The sequence below is a fragment of the Erpetoichthys calabaricus genome, chromosome 2, assembly GCF_900747795.2.
Source record: "Erpetoichthys calabaricus chromosome 2, fErpCal1.3, whole genome shotgun sequence".
In the NCBI taxonomy this organism is placed as follows: Eukaryota; Metazoa; Chordata; class Cladistia; order Polypteriformes; family Polypteridae; genus Erpetoichthys; species Erpetoichthys calabaricus.
Window position 1 is genome coordinate 184,507,330 of NC_041395.2, and position 23,035 is coordinate 184,530,364.

At 37.4% G+C, this 23,035-nt stretch overlaps 1 protein-coding gene across 1 annotated transcript in view; it reads left to right on the forward strand.

Annotated features, from left to right (window-relative positions):
* chid1 (chitinase domain containing 1) overlaps positions 1-22,823 on the forward strand; it is a 156,961-nt gene extending 134,138 nt beyond the window's left edge. The window contains exons 10-13 of the mRNA XM_051922052.1: positions 8,297-8,452; positions 18,671-18,751; positions 20,292-20,334; positions 21,793-22,823. Coding sequence (XP_051778012.1) covers positions 8,297-8,452; positions 18,671-18,751; positions 20,292-20,334; positions 21,793-21,891 — 379 coding nt within the window. The 3' untranslated portion in view covers positions 21,892-22,823. The remainder of the gene's footprint in view (positions 1-8,296; positions 8,453-18,670; positions 18,752-20,291; positions 20,335-21,792) is intronic.
* The last annotated feature ends 212 nt before the right edge of the window (positions 22,824-23,035 follow it).

A 23,035-nucleotide genomic window follows, 5' to 3' on the forward strand; every position in this document is an offset into this window, starting at 1 on the left:
GGCGTATGATTGGCCCCAAATTTATTCTGCAGCAGGACAACGATCCTAAACATACAGCCAAAGTCATTAAGAACTATCTTCAGCGTAAAGAAGAACAAGAAGTCCTGGAAGTGATGGTATGGCCCCCACAGAGCCCTGATCTCAACATCATCGAGTGTGTCTGGGATTACATTAAGAGACAGAAGGATGCGAGGAAGCCTACATCCACAGAAGATCTGTGGTTAGTTCTCAAAGATGTTTGGAACAACCTACCAACCGAGTTCCTTCAAAAACTGTGTGCAACTGTACCTAGAAGAATTGATGCTGTTTTGAAGGCAAAGGGTGGTCACACCAAATATTGATTTGATTTAGATTTCTCTTTTGTTCATTCACTGCATTTTATTGATTGATGAAAATAAATGATTAACACTTCCATTTTTGAAAGCATTCTTTGTTTACAGCATTTTTTCACACCTGCCTAAAACTTTTGCACAGTACTGTGTGTGTGTGTGTGTGTGTGTGTGTGTGTGTGTGTGTGTGTGTGTGTGTGTGTGTGTGTGTGTATGTGTATGTGTATGTGTATGTGTATGTGTATATATATATATATATATATATATATATATATATATATATATACTAATAAAAGGCAAAGCCCTCACTGACTCACTCACTCACTGACTGACTGACTCACTCATCACTAATTCTCCAACTTCCCGTGTAGGTGGAAGGCTGAAATTTGGCAGGCTCATTCCTTACAGCTTAAAGTTAGGCAGGTTTCATTTCGAAATTCTACGCGTAATGATCATAACTGGGACCTCTTTTTTGTCCATATACTGTAATAGAGTGCACCTCCATGGCCGTGGGAGGCGGAGTTGCGTATCGCGTCATCACGCCACCCACGTAATCACGTGAACTGACTGTGAACGCAGTACGTACAAAACAAGGAAGAGCCCCAAAGAGCGCTGAAGAAAACATTCATTACACAATTGAGAAGGCAGCGAAACAATAAGAAGCGAGCGAGTGACGCATACAAGCATATTCATAAGTGCAGCTACTGCGGAAACAAAGCACGGTGTAAACCGTAAGTTTAAATTAAGTTTATAGAAATGCTCCCGCTGCCGTTTGCAATACCATATTCGCGACTTACAAGTTTAATGAGAAGACACGAGGTATAAACGAGACTTTGGTTCACTTTGTAACGGAGTTAAAATTGCTGTAGCAAGAAACGTTTAAGTGCCGGGTCTTAGCTAACATTAAATAAAGCCGTGGACATCGCAACATCACACAAGAGAGCGGCTCACGTGAACATATGAAGCGACTGACGCATACAGACATTCATGAGTGCAGGTACTTCGGAAACAAAGAACCGTGTAAACCTAAAGTTTAAATTAAGTTCATAGACCTACAAAAGGTTGCCATTGATTTGAGGCAAGATTGCTTTTCTCCTGTACAACTATACGTTGCATTCTCAACAGTAAGCTTGCACGGCTTGCTCATATTACAACCGGAGTGCTGAACTGACAATGTGATATACAAACAGAACAATCGTAAAAACAGGATTAAATAAAAAGGCTGCTTCCGTTGGCAAAGCAACGAAAAAGGAAGACCTTATATGACGTTCGTTTATAAAACAGCGGAGAGGCTGTGTGAAGTCAACTTCACAAAAAAAACAGATCCTTAACAAATTTTTATTGGTATATTTTCACTCAATTTAAAAAGGTTTTCTTCTTAATAAAAATTTAAAAGCAGTACTTCGCCGCTGCAAAGCACGGGGATGTATATATATATATATATATATATATATATATATATATATATATATATATATATATATATATATATATATAAATAGATAGATTATTTATATATATATATATATATATAGATAGATAGAGATATATATATATATGTAGATAGATAGATATGTATATGTATATATATGTGTCTGTATGTGTATGTATGTGTGTATATGTATGTGTATATATATGTTGATATATGTATATATATGCGGATGTGTATATGTATATATATGTATATATGTAGATATGTGTATATGTAGATATGTATATATAAGTATATATGTTTATGTATATATATGTTTACATAACCTCTTTAACACACTACTTCTCCGCTGCGAAGCGCGGGTATTTTGCTAGTATACTAATAAAAGGCAAAGCCCTCACTCACTCACTCATCACTAATTCTCCAACTTCCCGTGTAGATGGAAGGCTGAAATTTGGCAGGCTCATTCCTTACAGCTTACTTACAAAAGTTCGGCAGGTTTCATTTCGAAATTCAAAGCTTAACGGTCATAACTGGAACCTCTTTTTTGTCCATATACAGTAATGGACTGCAGCTCGCTGGCCCGGGGAGGCGGGGTTGCGTATCGCGTCATCACGCCTCCCACGTAATCACGTGAACTGACTGTGAAGGAGAAAGGACGGCCTTATATGGCATTCGTTTATAAAACAGCGGACAGGCTGTGTAAAGGCAGCTTCACAAAAAAAACAGATCCTTAACAAATTGTTACTGGTATATTTTCCCTCAATTTAAAAAGGTTTTTTTTTTTCTTCTTAATTAAAATTTAAAAGCAAAGGTTCGATTCCCGTAAAGGAGTGCAGTGAGAGTGTACGCCTGAAGAGCCAAGAATTAGGGTGAAACACGTGTCGCGTACTCTTTGCATTATTTGACAGTAAGCTATTTTCAACCATTCTATGATCTGCTTCTCACAACTGAAGGCACCGTGGCTGATGGTAGCTGACTTGCTGGCCAACCATAAGCGTTACCTGGTAGGTAACCACCCATACAATCAGATTGTGATTCAGACTACGAATGCCGTGAATGTAATTTCCCCGATCTACATGCTGTCAAATAAACGAACCAAACGTCGTGCCGCAATATTAGGGGCTTCGCCTCTAGCGCTGACGTCCGAGGTTCGATTCCCGTAAGCGAGTGCAGTGAGTGTGTACGGCTGATGAGCCAAGAATTAGGGCAAAACACGTGTCGCATACTCTTTTTATTATTTGACAGTAAACTATTTTCAGCCATTCTATGATCTGCTTCTCACAACTGAAAGCACTGTGGCTGATGTTAGCTGACTTGCTGGCCAACCATAAGCGTTACCTGGTAGGTAACCACCCATACAATCAGATTGTGATTCACACTACGAATGCCGTGAATGCAATTACCCCGATCTACATGCTAGAGAAAACCTCAATGAAGAAGAAACAGTGTATAAGCATACATATTAACACATGTGCAATTAAACGTGTGCATTTACGGGGTGATTTCTCAGGCTTAAAAGCTCGCCTTTTATTAAAAAGGTAAATGCAAACTGTTTTCATTCTGAAGGGCACAAACCATGTTGGATTTCAGCCGTTAAATGCGCAAAAATGTCGGTACACCAGATAAATAAGCGCAACATATTATCAGTTGTATTGTATGCTTACAATACATATAGAAATGTGTTATTCGTTAACTAATAGTATGGGATGGTGTTTTTCGACTCAGCTACAGATGCCGATGGAGACCAGAACTGCTTTGGAAAAATATGAATGCTTTGGGGCCGATCTGGAAGAAGGTAGCGCAGCGCCTTGATTTAAACAATTCCATGTCTTGGTGGGTTTGCGTAGCTTATTGTCAATATCTTTACACCTGTTTTTAAGACTTATTGACCGAAACGGGCTTTCACGAAAAAAGTTAGGGCTTTGCTACAGGATACACCCTCCACAAGTTAAGGAAGTAAAAATAAAAAGAACAAGCCAGGCGTCCAAGTGAAGCTCTTCACAGGAAAAGGCAGGCCCTGCATACAGAACTTAACATCTTAACAACTAAAGAAACTGAACAACTTATTTATAAGTCTAGACAGCATTACTATGAACACGGAGAAAAAGCTAATAAGCTTTTAGCTCAACAAATTCATAAACAAGAGGTTCACAATGCAATACCAGTAATCGCCAACAAGAATGGAGAAGAAATCATCGACCATAATAAAATAATGCACACATTTAGAGATTACTATAAGTCTTTATATTCCACTGAGCCCAAAGAAGACAACACGCAATCTAATGCATTTCTGGATAATTCACAAATACCACAAATAGATGCTTTAAGTGCTGAGGAACTAGATAAACCTCTAACGCTAACAGAATTACTAGACGCTATAAAGTTACTACAAAGCGGGAAATCATCAGGCCCTGATGGTTACCCCGTAGAGTTTTATAAGAAATTCTCCACTCAGCTAGCTCCACTCTTGTTGGTAACATTTACAGAAGCTAAAGACCACCAAATACTACCTCAAACATTTCGACAAGCATTAATCACCGTCTTTCCTAAACAAAATAAGGACTTGTTACAATGTGAATAATATAGACCAATTTCACTCCTGAATAATGATGTTAAGATACTCTCAAAAATCCTAGCTAGAAGGATGGAGAAAGTGCTGCCCTCGGTAATATCACAAGATCAAACTGGATTTATTAAAGGCCGACATCTATCTTCAAATCTCCGACGCTTGTTTAATGTTATATATTCACCAGCAAAATCAAACACCCCAGAGATATTACTATCATTAGACGCAGAAAAGGCATTTGACATGATCGAATGGAATTACCTTTTCACTGCATTAGAGAAATTTGGGTTTGGCCCGAATATTTGTGCTTGGATTAAACTACTGTATACCAGTCCAGAAGCTTCAGTTTGTATTAATAAAATTTGCTGAGACTACTTTAAACTAGAACGTGGTACCAGACAAGGATGTCCCTTGTCGCCACTGTTGTTTGCAATCGCTATTGAACCACTGGCGGTTCACTGCCGAAATTCTCATCAGATAAAGGGGATTGTCAGAGAAGGACTGGAACAGAAAATTTCTCTATATGCAGATGATATGGTCTTATATATATCGGACCCAGAAAACACTGTCCCTGCTGTTTTAACAGCACTAACAGAATTTCAAAAGATATCTGGTCTTAGAATTAATCTGAATAAAAGTATACTCTTTCCAGTGAACTCACAAGCATATAATATTAAATTAGACACCCTACCTTTTACCATAGCAGATCAGTTTAAATACCTAGGGGTAAATATCACAAGTAAACATAAAGCTCTTTATCAACAAAATTTTGGCGTCTGTATGGAAAAAATTAAGCAAGACTTGCATAGATGGTCAACCCTTCATCTCACTATAGCCGGAAGAATTAACATTGTTAAGATGAATATCCTTCCTAAACTTCTCTTTTTATTTCAAAACATTTCAATATATATCAATAAATCGTTTTTTAAACAGTTAGATTCAATAATAACCTCATTCATTTGGAACTCAAAACACCCACGTATCCGAAGAGCGACCCTACAAAGACCTCAGGCAGAAGGTGGCATGGCTTTACCTAATTTTCAGTTTTATTACTGGGCAGCAAACATACAAGCCATAAAAACCTGGACACAAATAAATGCACATACACAGGCTTGGTCTGCAATAGAAGTAAAATCCTGTAGTACTTCTTTATATTCCCTGCTCTGCTCTCCAATAAATTAAAGTTATCGCAAATATACTAATAACCCAATTGTGCTTTACTCACTCAGAATATGGAACCAAATTAGGAAGCATTTTAAGATGGAAAATCTTTTATCAGTGGCACCTCTGCACGGGAACCACCTCTTTCAACCTTCGCAAGTATATCCAGTTTTTAATACCTGGAAAAGTTTTGGGATTAAAATGCTCAGAGATCTTTATATAGACAACATATTTACATCTTTTGAACAATTACGTTCAAAATTTAACCTCCCAGCTACACATTTCTTTTACTATCTTCAAATTAGAAATTTTGTTAAACAGAAATTGCCCGATTTCCCCCACCTTGCACCCTCCACAATGCTGGAAAAAATACTGCTCAATTCCGAGGAAACAAACACTATTTCCGCAATATATAAAATCTTATTAGAGTCCCTACCTTTCAAAGATCCAAGAGGACATTGGGAAGAAGATCTCTTAATCAATATATCAGAAAAGGAATGGAAGGTAGCAAAGCAGAGAATTCACTCGAGTTCTATATGCGCAAAGCATAGAATTATTCAACTAAAAATTATATATCGAGCTCATCTGTCTCGCTTAAAACTGTCCAAAATGTTTCCAGGCCAGGATCCAACCTGCGAGCGCTGCAACCAAGCTCCTGCCTCACTGGGTCACATGTTCTGGGCCTGCACCAAACTAACATCATTTTGGACAAAAATTTTTAAGTGCCTCTCAGACAGCCTTAGTATCACAATCCCTCCTAACCCACTAACAGCTGTGTTTGGTGTCCTTCCAGATGGACTTGAATTGGAGAAGGACAAACAAACGGTGATTGCATTCACTACACTCTTGGCACGCAGACTTATTTTGTTGAATTGGAAGAATCCTAATTCTCCTCTTATAAGTCAGTGGGAAACTGATGTTTTATATTATTTGAAATTGGAAAAAATCAAATTTTCAGTTAGAGGATCTGTACAAAATTTTTTCAAAACTTGGCAGGATTTAATCAATATTATTTTAGAATAAGAGAATTAACTATTATTGCATTTAACTCCCTTCTCCATCTCTTATTTATATAGATATTTACTTCTCCCCTTCTTTTGTCTAATGTTGCCTTATTAAAAAGCTTAAAGAAATTTTCCTATAGCTAAGCTCTCCTTCTCAGGGGTGGGGTTTGATTTGTTTTCAAATTTGTTGGGTTATAAATTGATCTGTTTGTATGGAATGATTACAATGAAAATTAATAAAATAAAAATATTAAAAAAAAATCAAGTGACGGTGAGATACGAAGAACGAAGATTCACCAGCGTTTTTGTGTCAGCTTTCATCCCTCCAGATTAGAGAATGTCCATTTCCATTGCCTCAAAACACCACTCACGTCTACAGTTATTCCCAGTTTCAAATAAAAACTATCAACGTCAGATCCCGGGGGGAGTGGGGGTTTGGGGGGGTTGGCGGCGTGGTAGTATGTATTGTGATCGTGACTGAGAGAATAAAAGTGAAAATTAAACGGTAACAATTGCAAACCAAATGTATGGGTGTACTGTATGATATTAACAGTAAGAGCAGCTCACTACTGAAAACAGCAAATATAGGAGGCAGTTGGGATCGAACTGGGGACTTTTGATTACAAGTCAGCAAATCTTACCACTACGCCACGGAATCTGTTGTTTTATCCTTGAACCTTTTGTGAAAGTGTTAATTTGATCTTTGGACTTCAGACTTCACACATTATATAGTTTATGCCAACATTTTGTCATTTACTAGTAAAATATGAAAAACGTTTCTGTTTTAACAAAGTGCTTACACAGATCATTGTATAAATGGAACACACATGAAATGCATGTGTTCCAAATAATGATCTATTATTTCCACTCTAAAACTCCAGCACTTCACTCCCAGATAATCAAGGCATGAGCTGGGAGAACTTTGTGCACGTTCTGCAGCTGTGAGGGGATGGAATAGAAGGCTGCTTGCTGAGTGCTTTATCAGCACATTTACAGGACAAAAGACGCCGGCGGAGAGGTGCGAACGGATTTAAGAAGTTTTTCTTAGGCTCTGGTAATTCTAGTGTAAATGGCATTTTCATTAGATAGCCACATTTCAGCCAGTTCTCTGGCATGTTTAGTATTGCCCTTAAATTCGAATTGCACTGAGTCCCATTTAAATGTGTTTCTGGTCGCACTTGTATTTGTGTAAATCAGAGACTTTTGGTCTTCTGAGTGCATTGCGATGTTCCTTTGTACGTGTTGCGAAGAAACTTATTGGAAATTTTTGTCTTCATTGATATAATTTCAACTTGAACTTAAGACAAATAAAGGAAACCATTCATTATAATGTAATGCAGAATTGAATAGCAGTACTTAGTGTGTTACAAGATATATTTAATGTTTGTGATAACATCATATAGAGTGGTCCCTGGCAATGTGCAACTCACTAACTTTCCCATATAGAATATTGTGCATTGTCTTGGGGAGAACATGTACTTTTGCACTGGAGTGAGATATTATACATTTGTTAGTAGTTAGGTATGCTTTAAAAGGTATGTATACTGAAACACTATTAAACTAAAAAGAAGGAAATTCCACATTATTATCTCTTCTCTCCCAGTACTTCATAATAGGCTCTAAGGCGCCTGTCTACAATTGTATGATGGAAAAAGTATTTGGATCTGACAGTAATTGAGATTTGTAATATTAAAGTGAGTCTGTTGTCATAGAAGGGAATAGTGGAGCATAGTGGAATGCTCTGGATAATTCTTCATAACTGAAAGCTTAATTACTTCATTTATTTATGTCATCTTTACAGGCCTGGTCCAAGCTCTCCTCTCCCCTGGATGCGAGCCTGCGTTCAGTCATTAGACCCTGAATCCAAGTGGAGAAGAAAGATTCTGTTGGGTCTCAACTTTTATGGAATGGACTATTCTTTGTCTGGAGGATCAATAGATCCAGTCTTGGGGAACAGGTAATTTTAGTCATACTGAACACCTTTTCCGGATATTTGTTTGTGTATTTTGTTTTTCTTATATGTCATAATCTGTGATCTAGCTGAACTGTTAATAAACCCAAGGGATAGGAGAGGAACTGATAAAAGAATTGCTTTTGAAAACAAAACAAACAGAACAGTTTTTGAGTACTACTGAAGAAAAAAGCAAGAGAATTTAAGAATCCTTAGGGATGAACTTGGGGGAAAATAATCACTGAAAATAAGAAACAAAAAGGCAAATGAACTAAATATGTTACCCATATGTTTGTAAAATAAGAAATAAATGTATTGCCTCTGGCAGAGATAAACAGAACCTCAGAGTATACTGATTTTAAATAGAAGAGTAAGAAGTGCTTCATATCCTAATTAAATACTAATGTAACCTCCAGCGCTATTCCCAGCACTGTTGCAACAAATGAAATCATAATTTATAAACCTTTAATAAGAATATTCCATCAATCACTTAAGGCAGAATTAGTTCCTGATGACTGGAAGGTTGAAAATGTGACACCAGCCCATAAGAACAGAGACAAGATAGTAATTCCAGACCAATAAGCTGTAGACAAGCATGGCAAAAAGACTGAGATGTGTAATGGTTTTCTGAGATAACTGTTAAGGTGTGTAACTATTTTAACAGTGTATAAGTTGAAACACAAGAAATAATTTATACAACTAAAGTAAGTCAAAACTAACTTATTTTATCCTTCAACTTACAAGGTTTTCAATTAATACACATGTACTTTAACCTTTGCGAAGATGACTGTTTGTGAAAATGCATGTTGGATGAGGTGGCTGAAGTGAGCATTGCTGACAATTAAAAGGCTTCTAAAAATTGTTATAATAACAAAATTGAAAACCAGAAGTATGGCAGTTATGTTCTGTTGTCTTTAATGAGAAACGAAACCAGCTTTTTTTTTGCTAGCAAACATCAGTCCACTTCCTTTATATATGATCTAATTAGTACTATTAAATCTAGAAGTCTCAACCCTTACCTAACATTCAGAAAATATTTCTGTTGTGTTTCCTGCTGCCTTGATGCAGTGCTGCTTCTGTAAGGGTATTTTCATAGGTCAGCATTATCAGGAACAACTACTGAAGCCACTTTTTAGACAAGAGCTTGTCTGCTTTGATGCTCATTGATATTTTCAAAGTGACCACAGAGACATTTTACACTAAGCTTACAATTTAATTGTGATTAAAAACAGCACATCACAGGGTCACTCTGAAATAAAGGCCTTCATGTCAGCTTGAAAGTGAAAGTGAAAGTGAAGATGAGGCTGAGAGACAGTAGGATGACTTTCAAATGGCCCGAGTACCATTCATGCAGATATGATTAGAGTACTATTATCTACAAATTATGCCAACTCATAACCATTAGTTTTGTCTCATGCAAAATGTTGTGAATTATAATCCAAAACCAATTAAGAGTCTATTTATATGAAAATAATATACTAAACAACTTGCAGCATGGGTTGATGAAGTGAAGATCCTGCCAAATTCAGTCTTTTAGATCAGACAACTGGAATAGTAAGCAAAAGCAAACCGTATGGAATAATTTAGACTTTCAAAAAGTGTTTGTTGCAGTTTCACACCAAAGATTTTGTCTTGAAAGTAAAAATAAAAATGGCATCGGGGGTAATTTCCGAAACAACAAACAATATCGATAAGAGGAAATAGTGTATAATTGGCCATATTTTAGGGCATTTATAGTGACACTCTAGGAATCTGTGCTTAAACTGCTACTTTTTTCTCTTGTATATTAATGGCATTGATTCTGAATAGTTAGTAAACTGACACATAGAAAATATCATGTGTTTTCAGCTTGTCTGTCTGGACTGCTTGTGTAAACACGAAGATAGTTCAAAGATACTGTTTTAGGAATAGACAGGTGATTGACATCAGCACCCCTGAAGGCTAGACATCCAGTTGTAGAAGGAATCTTCATAGATTGTGCCATTTTTCAAAAGGACAAGTACCGCAGTTGGAGGAAAACGGGACTGGAAAACTAGCTAAACTAATCAGCATTTGCACTGGCCATTGAGAAAGGTTCTACAGCCTCAAAGACCTGTATAGATAGGCGAATGTCAGCAAACCTCTCCAGGAACATGTGTCTTGCATTTAATTACAACTAGTGGACTCGGGTAAGCTCGTTGGGAGTCATTTTTTATAATGGTGCAAATGGTGAAAACATTTTACATTTACATTTTTAGATTAATTGGTTGGCCAATGAAATTCATTCACCCATTATAATCAAACAACTTGAACTCTGGACTACTGTGTGAACTTCAGATGGTGCTGGGGTTTGTATTCCACTGTATATATTTTTATTCACATGAATAGGAGGTTAATGTGTGTTGTGGAAGAAAAAGGGTTATTGCTGCTTTCATCTTCATGTCTTTCTTTTTTAAATGTATATTTTACTGCTTGGCTGAAGTTGCCTTATAACGGCCTTTTTTTATATACCGTTTGCATTCACTTGACTATTTGAAGATGATTATTTCAAAAAGGGGACATAGAGCTGGGCACTTCATGAGGTGATATTGGCCTATCCTTTTATTAGCCACCTTACAGTTTAGGAAAGTGAGTGATAGCAATCAACCCATTTCAGCATATCAGGTCAGATTCGTTACCGACTTGTCAAATTTGCAGAACCTTGGTAAATGAAGTTTAATGTAGGGAAATGGGAACTGCTATATTTCAGCAAAAGGAAAGTCCAGGATTTAGTTTGACACATTTCTGTATTTTAGGCAGCTTATGGAAGCAATTAAAAAGGCAACTAAAATGTTATTTTGTTCAAACTGTTGAATATAAATCATCAGACAGCATAATGCAGTGAGACCACATTTGGAGCGCTATGGCTGGTTTTGGTCCCCATACTACAAAAAAGACATAGCAGCAGTTGATGTTGTGCAGAAAAGGGTAAACAGGCAACTAGCATCCTAGAGCTAAACTGGATTACCTATTCTAACAGGTTAATTAATTAAATCTCTTTATATTTAACCAGAGAAAGCTGAAAAGTCATGTTTTTATTCTTTAATTTACATAGTTAATCACATACTTGAGACACCAGTGGAAACTGCTTCACCACCTTAGGCCACAGGTTCAACACGCCCTTGACCCTCTGCAGTTTGCATATCAGGAGAAGGTGGGAGCGGAGGATGCCATCATCTATATGCTACATCGATCCCTCTCTCACTTGGACAGAGGCAGTGGTGCTGTAAGAATTATGTTTCTAGACTTCTCTAGCGCCTTCAACACAATCCAACCTCTGCTCCTTAGGGACAAGCTGACAGAGATGGGATTAGATTCATACCTAGTGGCATGGATCGTGGACTATCTTATTAAAGACAGACCTCAGTATGTGCGTCTTGGGAACTGCACGTCTGACATTGTGGTCAGCAACACAGGAGCGCCACAAGGGACTGTCCTTTCTCTGGTCCTGTTCAGCCTATATACATCGGACTTCCAATACAACTCGGATTCCTGCCACGTGCAAAAGTTCGCTGATGACACTGCTATCGTGGGCTGCATCAGGAATGGGCTGGAGGATGAGTATAGGGACCTAATCAATGACTTTGTTAAATGGTGCGACTCAGGCCACCTACAACTGATTTTAGGAGGCCCAGACCCCTCATAGACCCCGTGATCATCAAAGGTGACTGTGTGCAGATGGTGCAGACCTATAAATATCTGGGAGTGCAGCTGGATGATAAATTAGACTGGACTGCCAATACTGATGTGCTGTGTAAGAAAGGACAGAGCCGGTTATACTTCCTTAGAAGGCTGGCATCCTTCAACATCTGCAATAAGATGCTGCAGATGTTCTATCAGACGGTTGTGGTGAGCGCCCTCTTCTACGCAGTGGTGTGCTGGGGAGGCAGCATTAAGAGGAAAGACACCTCACGCCTGGACAAACTGGTGAGGAAGGCAGGCTCTATTGTTGGCATGGAGCTGGACAGTTTAACATCTGTGGCAGAGCGAAGGGCACTCAACAGGCTCCTATCAATTATGTAGAATCCACTGCATCCACTAAATAGTATTCTCTCCAGGCAGAGGAGCAGCTTCAGCGACAGACTGCTGTCACTGTCCTGCTCCACTGACAGACTGAGGAGATCGTTCCTCCCCCAAACTATGCGACTCTTCAATTCCACCCAGGGGGGTAAACGTTAACATTTAACATTATACAAAGTTATTGTCTGTTTTTCACCTGCATTATTATCATTCTTTAATTTAATATTATTTATTGTATCAGTATGCTGCTGCTGGAGAATGTGAATTTCCCATTGGGATTATCTATCAATCTATTATATCTATCTATCTATCTATCTATTAATCAATCAATCAATCAATCACAGATGTTTAAGTCTGAAACCAGGAAGCACTTCTTTATCCAGAGAGTCTTGGATCAAAGTACTGAGTCATGTAGTTGTAGCTGAAACCTTCACAACTTCAAACAACTATCTACATGAGATTTAAGGGCACTTTAGCACTTATTTAACACTACAATTACCAGACTCTATGAAAAAACTTGTACATCCGGCCCACTAATCGCTTCTAAAATCCATTCACACCTTTCTGCCAGCGTCTTTTGTCATCTAAATGTGCTGATAAACAGAAGCTGCAAGCAGCCGGCTATTCCATCCCCACACCGACTTACAACGTGCACGAAATTCTCCCAGCTCATGCCTTGATTGATTATCTGGGAGTGAAGTGGAGTTTTACAGTGGAAATAATAGATTGTTATTTGGAACACACGCATTTCATTTGTGTTCCGTTTCTACAGTAATCTATGTAAACATTGTTAAAACAGAAACTTTTTCATATTTTAGTAATAAATGTTGCAAAATGTAGGCATACATTATAAAATGTTTGAAGCCTGAAGTCCAAAGATCAAATAAACACTTTCACAAAAGGTTCAAGATTGAAATGACAGAAATGAAAGGTAAACTTCGACAGAAGCAACTCAGAGTCGATTGGGCTTGTGAGGTTTGTCCAAAAATGTGCCCATACAAAAAGAATAAATAAATATTGTGTTCAAAATGCCGGCCACATACATCATTTTGAATAAATTAACTGAACAGTGGGGTTTTTTTTAAATATTTTTCTGAAGATGTTTTAGTTAACTTAGTTCATTACGTTGTATTAGGAACTCCATTGAGTTTACTAAAAATGTGCCTGAGTCGTTTTAATCTATATCAATATAATCTGACTTTAAATTTCTATATTCAGGAATGAGGTTATATATTCCGACGCAGACTTTATATATTCGGTAATGACTTTATATATTCTGATGCTGATTTTATATAATCAGGCTTTGACTTTACATATTCGGGAGTGACTTTATATATTCCAACGCTGACTTTATATATTCAGGAATAACTTCATATATTCCGAAAATCATTGTAATTGCCTGTTTGGCACCCCATAGGCACTGTATAATAGATATATAAAAACACAGCTAAGGGGATAGATATATAGATAGATAGGAAGGAAAGGCACTATATGATAGGCAGACAGGGAAGCTGCTATATAATAAAAAAATTACTGTTATTACTATATAGATAGACAGGGAGTTCAGGAAGGCAGGCAGAGCAGCGAAGGTTAAAAAGAAAAAAAATAACATTTTTTTCCCCAGCGGGGAATCGAACTCGGGCCCCTGAGGCACGGCAAGTCTGCAGCATGCTGAGTCAGCAAATCTTACCGGTACGCCACAGAAGCTGTTGTATCGCTCTTGAACCTTTTGTGAATGTGTTTATTTGATCTTTGGACTTCAGGCTTTACACATTTTATAATTTATGCCTACATTTTGTAACATTTATTACTAAAATATGAAAAAGTTTCTGTTTTAACAATGTGTTTACACAGATTACTGTAGAAACAGAACACACATGAAATGCGCGTGTTCCAAATAATGATCTATTATTTCCACTCTAAAACTCCACTTCATTCCCAGATAATCAATCAAGGCATGAGCTGGGAGAATTTCGTGCACGTTCTAAGTCGGAGGGGGGATGGAATAGCCGGCTGCTTGCAGCTTGTGTTTATCAGCACATTTAGATGGCAAAAGACGCTGGCGGAGAGGTGCGAATGGATTTAAGAAGTGATTTAACACTAGAATTACCAGAGCCTACGAAAAAACTCGTAGATCCTTCCCACCTTAAATCGCTTCTTAAATCCTTTCGCACCTCTCCGCCATCGTCTTTTGTCATCTAAATGTACAAGCTGCAAGTAACCGGCTCTTCCATCCCCCCACTGACTTAGAACGTGCACGGATTTCTCCCAGCTCATGCCTTGATTGATTATCTGGGAGTGAAGTGGAGTTTTAGAGTGGAAATAATAAATCGTTATTTGGAACACACACATTTCATTTGTGTTCCGTTTCTACAGTAATCTGTGTAAACACATTTTTAAAACAGAAACTTTCTTTCATATTCTAGTAGTAAATGACAAAATGTAGGCATAAACTATAAAATGTATGAAGCCTGAAGTCCAAATATCAAAGAAACACTTTCACAAAAGGTACAAATATAACAGAACAAGTACGCTTTTATTCAAAAATACAACTGCAGAAAAAAAAGCCGCCTTAGTGTGCGACATTGACTCTTATTTGCAACGACTGCTGTTGTGGCGCAACAGTATCAGTTGCTGACTGGCCATCAACAGGTCACGAGTTCGATCCTGCACGACTCCCCTTTGAGAAGTGAACTGCTCTTATTTTTACTATTTTAGAATAAAAAGATACATTTGATTTCAGTCTGTAACAGCCGGTGTAAATTATGATATTTGTAAAGGTTAGCTTTGTTTTTGTTTTTTTTATTCATTTTTCATTCTTCCTACCCCATCTCACACTGCTGTTTTCACATAAAGACGCGCTATAGCTCTGCAGTGTATCACGATACATATGACCGCATGTTTTTTTTCCCCCAATCTTGCCAGCCCCCACATTTTGCTGTATGCTGTTTCTTTTGTACTCCAGGACATGCAGAGGAAAGCATAGTAAAGAGTATTAACTTCAGCACTATATGCAATCATCAGACACTCCCCATCTGACACTTCTGTTTTCACATAAAGACGCGCTATAGCTCACCCAAGGAGTGCCCTTCCTACATTTACATGTGTGCTTGTTGCAGTGTACACACCGCTCTGTGCTATGGTTTCTATTACACTGAGCAAGCACCTGTAATTCGCAGCTCTATTCATTATCTCAAAACACCACACACATTCACAGTAATTCCCAGTTATGTCCACCACTCACACCCACGCCCACAACCATACAGAACTGATTCCACATCAGAGAATTTCCAGTTCCAGCATAAATTCACAAACGATATGACGCTGTTCGTTTTCAAATAATATTGCATTAGTGCGATGATGTTTTCACATATATTGTCTTTTTCAGGTGTGTAATAGAAACCACAGCATAGAGAGAAGTGAATACATTGTAACAGGTACATACGTTGTAAATGTAAGAAAGACGATCCTTGCGTGTGTGTGAACTGTGAACTGTTAACATTTGAATCTGATGATTGCATATAGCGCTGTCTTATTCAGTGCGCTTATTCAGTGCGCGCAAGAACATGCACTTCCAGTTGCTGTGTGCTACAACATTCTGGTGGTGATCAACGCACATTTTAAAAAAAGAAAGAGACAAATATATGTGACGTTTTGAAGAAATCATTTTATAACGACGCGAATAGTACCAATCAGAAAACATAATCGCACTAGTACAATATTATTTGAAAACGAACAGCGCCAGATTGGGTGTGAATTTATACTGTGGCGCTGTTAGAGTCCGATCAGAAGCTGAATAAGCTCCTGTTCTGACTCTTAAGTAAAAATGTATGAATTAATCAACCGAAATAACTGCGATCGACATTTTAAACTTAACGATTTACAGTGCATACCAATTTATAAATTTTATGTCCGTTTGAGGTTACAAAGAAAAAAAAAACACTTCCTCCCCAGCGGGGAATCGAACTCGGGTCTGTAATGCACGGCAAGGCTACTGTAGCGCTAAGTCAGCAAATCTTACTGCTACGCCACGGAAGGTGTTGTAGCATCGTTGAACCTTTTGTGAAATTGTTTATTTGATGTTTAGCCGTCAGGCTTCACAAACGCTATAGTTTATGCCACATTTTGTAACATTTATTACTAAAATATGAAAAAGTTTCTATTTTAACAATGTGTTTACACAGATTACTGTAGAAACGGAACACGCATGAAATGCGTGTGTTCCAAATAACGATCTATTATTTCCACTCTAAAACTCTAGCAGTTCAGTCACTCCCAGATAATCAAACAAGGCATGAGCTGGGAAAACTTAGTGAACGTTCTGCGACGGTGGGGGATGGAATAGCCAGCTGCTTGCTGGCTCGCCTTAATCTGCTCATTTAGAAGACAAAAGAGAGGTGAGAACGGTTTTAAGGTGGGCCGGATCTACGAGTTTTTTCGTAGGCTCTGGTAATTCTAGTGTTAACCAGATGAGCTTGATGACCTGAATGTTTTCCTCTAATTTGTCAAACTTCTTATGTTATAAAGAACATGCTGTCATGAGCGGTATACAGTGTCATTTGCACAATCATATTTTATTTTCCCTGTATACACATGTACTGCCAGCAATATTTCATGTTAAATAAACTAATTCCCAGCATTGTTTTTCTTGGTGATACTGTATGTTTTTATTTTAAAACATATGGATGATTCATGATTTACTTAAATATTGCATCACAGAATTCACTTTTGGTTATTCTTGTGGAAAAAAAAACACAAAATGAGAAAGTTGTCCACATTTTGCAAATTGAAAACACAACTATCTTTCCTAGAAACACAAAAATATTTATATTTTAAGGTGCAAAATAAGAGTACTTCTTTTTGTGCAGACTTTTTTGAAATTTTGTTTTTACATTATGTGGCCCTAGCCATGGTTTTGCTGTGGGGCTCCGACTAGCACAAGTATTGTGATATTCACATGTTTCATCAAGATAGTAGACCTTTAAGGTGTATCTGAAAATAAGTTATAAAGCTTTTGCAGATGTCAAAAGAAGGCAATGGCACCAATTGAGCTTCTGGCTGCATATCTTACCACTAAGTTTAGGGTGCAGGCAGCACATGGCACAAAGAAAGCTCTGGGATTTTTTGCAGCAGTGTGCACACCTTTGTGCTTTCACCTTCAATTGGCACTGTTGCCATGTGATTGCCCTCTGCGGTCATTGAAAAGAATATTTAGTTCCTCGTGTCTGTCCAGGACAACAGCAGACAGTTTTTCCTGTTGTCTCTGTTGCTGAAATGTATCCCCCAAAGTGCTCTTTAATCCTGGGTACTTCCTTCATTGTGACAGTTCTTATAATCAGTGTTTTCTGCTCCTCATGGAATCGGGTAACATGGTAATTGCTAGCATCGGGTGTGCAATTCGAAATAATTGGCTAATATTTGAACCGCTTGATGTCATTCACTATATGCTCTATTCCCTTTTCACCTATGGAATTAATGAACTCATTTCAATTGTTTTGCCAAGGTAGCTTGTGTGGATGTTGTTGCCACTCTCAAGAAGCTCTATATGCTGTTTCATAAATGTCTTTCTCTTGAACTAATCTGTGATATTCAGACTCCTTGAACAGTGAATGCACAAAGGCTGCTGCTAGGGAAAATGCAACAGACTTCACATATATGACAGTGGGGGGACAAACTTTTATTATTTTTAATAAGAAACAAGTATTAGCAGTCCTAGAGCTGTTTCTCTTCTCACACACAAGAGGTTGTTCCTTGTGGACTTTTCAGGTTGATTATTTAAATAATCTGTACATCAGTTCTGTTTCATGCAAAATGAGACACTGCTTTCCTTATGGAATAATTCGGGGTGTAGAAAAATCCCTCATGTAGGTTACCTCATAAAATTATTTAATAGCAATTGCAGATATTATTGTTCCTGCTCTATAGTTCTACAGTAAGTGAATGTGCCTTGTAGTTTATCACATTATCTTCAAGAAAGAAAGTAAGTTTCAGGAAAAAAAATTAAAAGTATGCCAAGATTTTGTGGAAAAAATGCAAATGTAACGCTAAACTTCTTAAAGGTACAGAAGTCATTATTGTTTGGTGACCGTGATCCCAGGAAGTTTTAAACTTTATGGTAAGACAGTTGCACTGTTTCATGTTCCTGTGTAATGTTATGTTTTTAATTGTTTTTTGTATAAATTGTAGGTATGTGGAAATCCTGAAAGAATTCAAGCCTAAACTGTCGTGGGACGAGCATTCAGCAGAACACTCTTTTGAATACAAAAAGTAAGGCACTCTAGTTCTGTGGCATAGTGACTCTGTCATCTTAAAATTAGCTCTTCCGCAGCAGGTTTTTGAGGTTTTGCTTCAGTTAATTTATGAAAATTTGTTGCATCACATGTAGGTATTGAGATAACAAGAATAACTCTCCTCAAAAGACCCTGATCCCATTCACATTTAAATGTAGGTGACTCAATTTCAACCATAAACATTAAACAAAAAAATGGAGGGATTAATCCAAGTGGAAATTAGTCTTTATTTTTAATCCTGGCCTGTGGCATAAATAGAAGTGAAACCAATGGCAGCACAAAAAATTTGGCATTCAAACTTTTTTTTATTTTTTATTTTTTTTTTTTATCCATCCATCCATCCATTTTCCAACCCGCTGAATCCGAACACAGGGTCACGGGGGTCTGCTGGAGCCAATCCCAGCCAACACAGGGCACAAGGCAGGGAACCAATCCCGGGCAGGGTGCCAACCCACCGCAGGACACACACAAACACACCCACACACCAAGCACACACTAGGGCCAATTTAGAATCACCAATCCACCTAACCTGCATGTCTTTGGACTGTGGGAGGAAACCGGAGCGCCCGGAGGAAACCCACGCAGACACGGGGAGAACATGCAAACTCCACGCAGGGTGGACCCGGGAAGCGAACCCGGGTCTCCTAACTGCGAGGCAGCAGCGCTACCACTGCGCCACCGTGCCGCCCTTTTATATACAATAGATATTAGACTTTTGCATACCATTATTAAAACTTCAGCTTCTGGTGACATTCACTTTTATTGATGTAAAAACTGCAGTAAATGAAGATTTTTATATAAACTATTGAATTACATATGTAGCATGGCCTAGTGGTTAAAGTGGACACGAGTCGGTGTGTTTTTATTTGTTTGAATGAAGCAATGCCAATGACAGTCCACCACAAACATTGGCTTTCAAGACTGAAAAAGTACTTTTAGGTTTAATTTTTTTTATGATTTGGAAATGTTTTTACTAAGCAATAAACTCGGCAACAGCTGGGTTTCTGCTATTAACTTTTTGCTTGTATTCATAAAGTATAGCTGTGCTGTTTGCATCTTTTGCATTTGTGACATATGAAAATAAGACCGTGCATTTTTTGTTGGTCTAAACTTTCTAACATCATTGAACAAGGCCAAAGGTAACTGATTTAAGGGATACAATGTCACCCATGCACAGGGTGTGAGTTTATATCCTACCTATAACTTTTCATTTATGATACTTAAGTGACTTGTTCATGGCCTCTGTAATCTTGATGGATTGTTTTCAAGATACTATTTCAAATATATTGTTAGAATTATGACAGTAGTTTACAACCCCATCATGCATTTCACTGACATTCCACCTTCTTAACATATTCTTTAAAGAAACTACTGTAAATCTAAGTATGACATGAGGCAACAAAAAAAGCTACAGTAATCTACATTAAAGAAGGCCTGAGGCCGGCTGAATAAATGTGACACGATTATACAGTAAGACAACTTTATTAAAGTTCTTATGTGACTTTATTTTTCTTTAGGACCAACGGAGCAAAGCATGTTGTCTTCTATCCATCTCTAAAGGTAACTGTGTATCTTGTTAAAAGACTAAAAGTGATAAATTTAAGTAGAATATTCAATATAGTTACAATCTTCCAAACTTTATAAGAACAGTGAAAACTACTATGAATGTTTAAACATGAAACTGCACAGAAGTATTTTGTTATGTGAATAATATGGCATTTGTCAACCTGCAAGAATATAACAAAGTGAGATTTATCATAGCTATAATCACTGTAAAGTAATAATGTGAGATGTATCATAACTATCACTGATCATTGTAAGACAAACGAGAGACATTTATAAAATGTTTTATATACAGGGTTGGGCAAAAGTAGGTTTACAGTTGTGTACATTACAACACAGAATTAATTCTTGCATTATTATTTATTAAGTATTATTTGTCATCTTATTATTAATAAAGTTGTGTCTAAGTGTAGCAATCATATCCTTCACGTCGTTTGCCATACCTAGTTGTTGAAGGCACTTTTTATTTCTTCATCTTGAAGAAGTACAATAGCTGATGATACCACATATTCAAAATACCATCTTCATTCTTGTCTTATCAACTTAATAATCTCAAGCTTTGAACTATTTGTTAAATGCATTTTGGACACATATTGCTGTCTTTATAGTTGATTGCCTAAGAGTACAATAATGAAAATAAACACAAACAAAAGAGCAGAAATGCCTGGCTCTCTCCCTCTGTCATGTCTGATGCGGATATTGGTGATCGTGGGCTTCCATTTGTCTCTTTTGCTCGCCATACTAAAAAAAAAACCTCATTGCAATTTGTGTTGTTCCCAGACCATCCCTCAGCATTTCCACTGATGATGTTTCACTTGCTCTCTTTCTATTGATTTTACCCAGCAATGCCACACTTTCAGTACCTTCAGTTCTGAATTATATCCCAAATATTTTGTTATCTCACTGTCTAGGACATTTTAGCATTCTTCTGCAAAACACATCTCACAACTCTCTAATCTATCTTCCATTGTTTTGCTTGCATACCATATTTCACAACAGTATATTAAGACAGACCAAGCGTAGCACCTTGGAATCTTTGTTTTCATTGTTTATGTTGGTTTATAGGAATGGGTAAGAAATACCAGTAATTCTTCTTTAAAAAATAAATTACAAGCATAGGAGCTCTCCAGCAAAAAAAAAAAAAAAAAAATCCAAGCTAGAAACAAATAATTGACAAGGACTTGGCAAAATTTATCCTTGCATCATCAATGAACCTACTGATTAAACCTACTTTTTGAGAAAAGACTTTTATCATAAGATGAGGACTCCTTTTCTAAAAGGATTTCCTAATAAAGACAGAAATGGTGCTTTTGAATGTGGATATTTTCTACAGAGAATGCATTGTGATACTCTTTTTAAAATTACTAAAATAAAAGCCGGCCTATACTTTCTAAATTGGTTGCTGTTTGTTCTCTTCTTTCACTCATATTGTGCTTTGTTGGGTTTCTTTTCTAGTCTATTGAGATGCGACTAGCCCTGGCCAGTGAGCTGGGAACTGGCATTTCAATCTGGGAGCTGGGCCAAGGCTTGGACTACTTCTATGATCTTCTGTGAGCATATACTGTTTTACAAATGGATTATCCAGAGCAGTTCTTCCAATTGTCCAATAACTTTTTAAATGTCTCCTGTGTTTGCCTAGAGTCACAGGTCACAACTGTGTAAATTATAGTGTTCAGATGTGGATCACTCTTTGAAGTACCCTGTGCTTCCCATTTGGTTGGACTGATCTTGCCAGTAAAGCAAATTGTCACCCTTCTGAGCCAAAATTAATTTTGTGTCTGACTTTTAAGTTAATTGTATTTAATTCTTAGAATTTTTTTGATTACATGGTGTTGGCGTAGTTAACACTACTACAGCACAGCTCCAGGTGTCTGGATTTGAATCTGGAGAAATCACCAGGTACTGGAATCTGCAAATTCTCTCCTGATCCCAGGCTGTTCTCCATTAACGCTTTTTTTCTGCATCTCAAAGACCTTCATGTTAAATTTACTTGCAGTTTTAAAATGAACCGATAGCAAAGGTTCTGGATGCTCCAAATATAACCTCAGAAGGACTGCTGTCCCACCTTTGTTGGTTCCTGCCTTGTAGCCTAAACCTTCATGTCTACCTCCAGCTTCACTTCAGTACTGTACTGACCTTCGTGAGCCCCAGACGTGGCTTAGGTGGTAAGTTGTAGATTGAAGTGGCTAGGGACTTGAAAAAAATTCATCCAAAAGATTGCTGCAAATATGTTTACAGAAATATTGCAACATTTAACCAAACATTTTTTAATAATTTAACCTAAAATAGGGCCATACAGCTTGAGAAAATTTTAAAAAAATCACAGTTAACAGAATGATGCTATGTACTGTTGACTCTAAGTTTGCAATGTTCTTTATAACTATATAAAATTCATTAATGGCTTTGGAAGACATAGTCTTTGAACATAATACATTAATGAAGGGCATGTTTGCTAATGTTTCTTTGAAATAAAAGTCTTTTATCAACTGTGCTGTACTTTGTTCCATTTTGTTTGTCTGGCAAAGTCAAAAGCTGGCTCAAACTTTTTTAAAGTCAATCCATTAGTCAGTGCACTGGATGCACTTTTGTGATGTCTGAACCAGGCTTGTCGTGCCACTTGACTCTTTTTTTTTTTTTAATAGTTGTATATGTATCAGGTTTCTTACAGTTTTTTGCCTTTTTATAATAGTTTTTATGT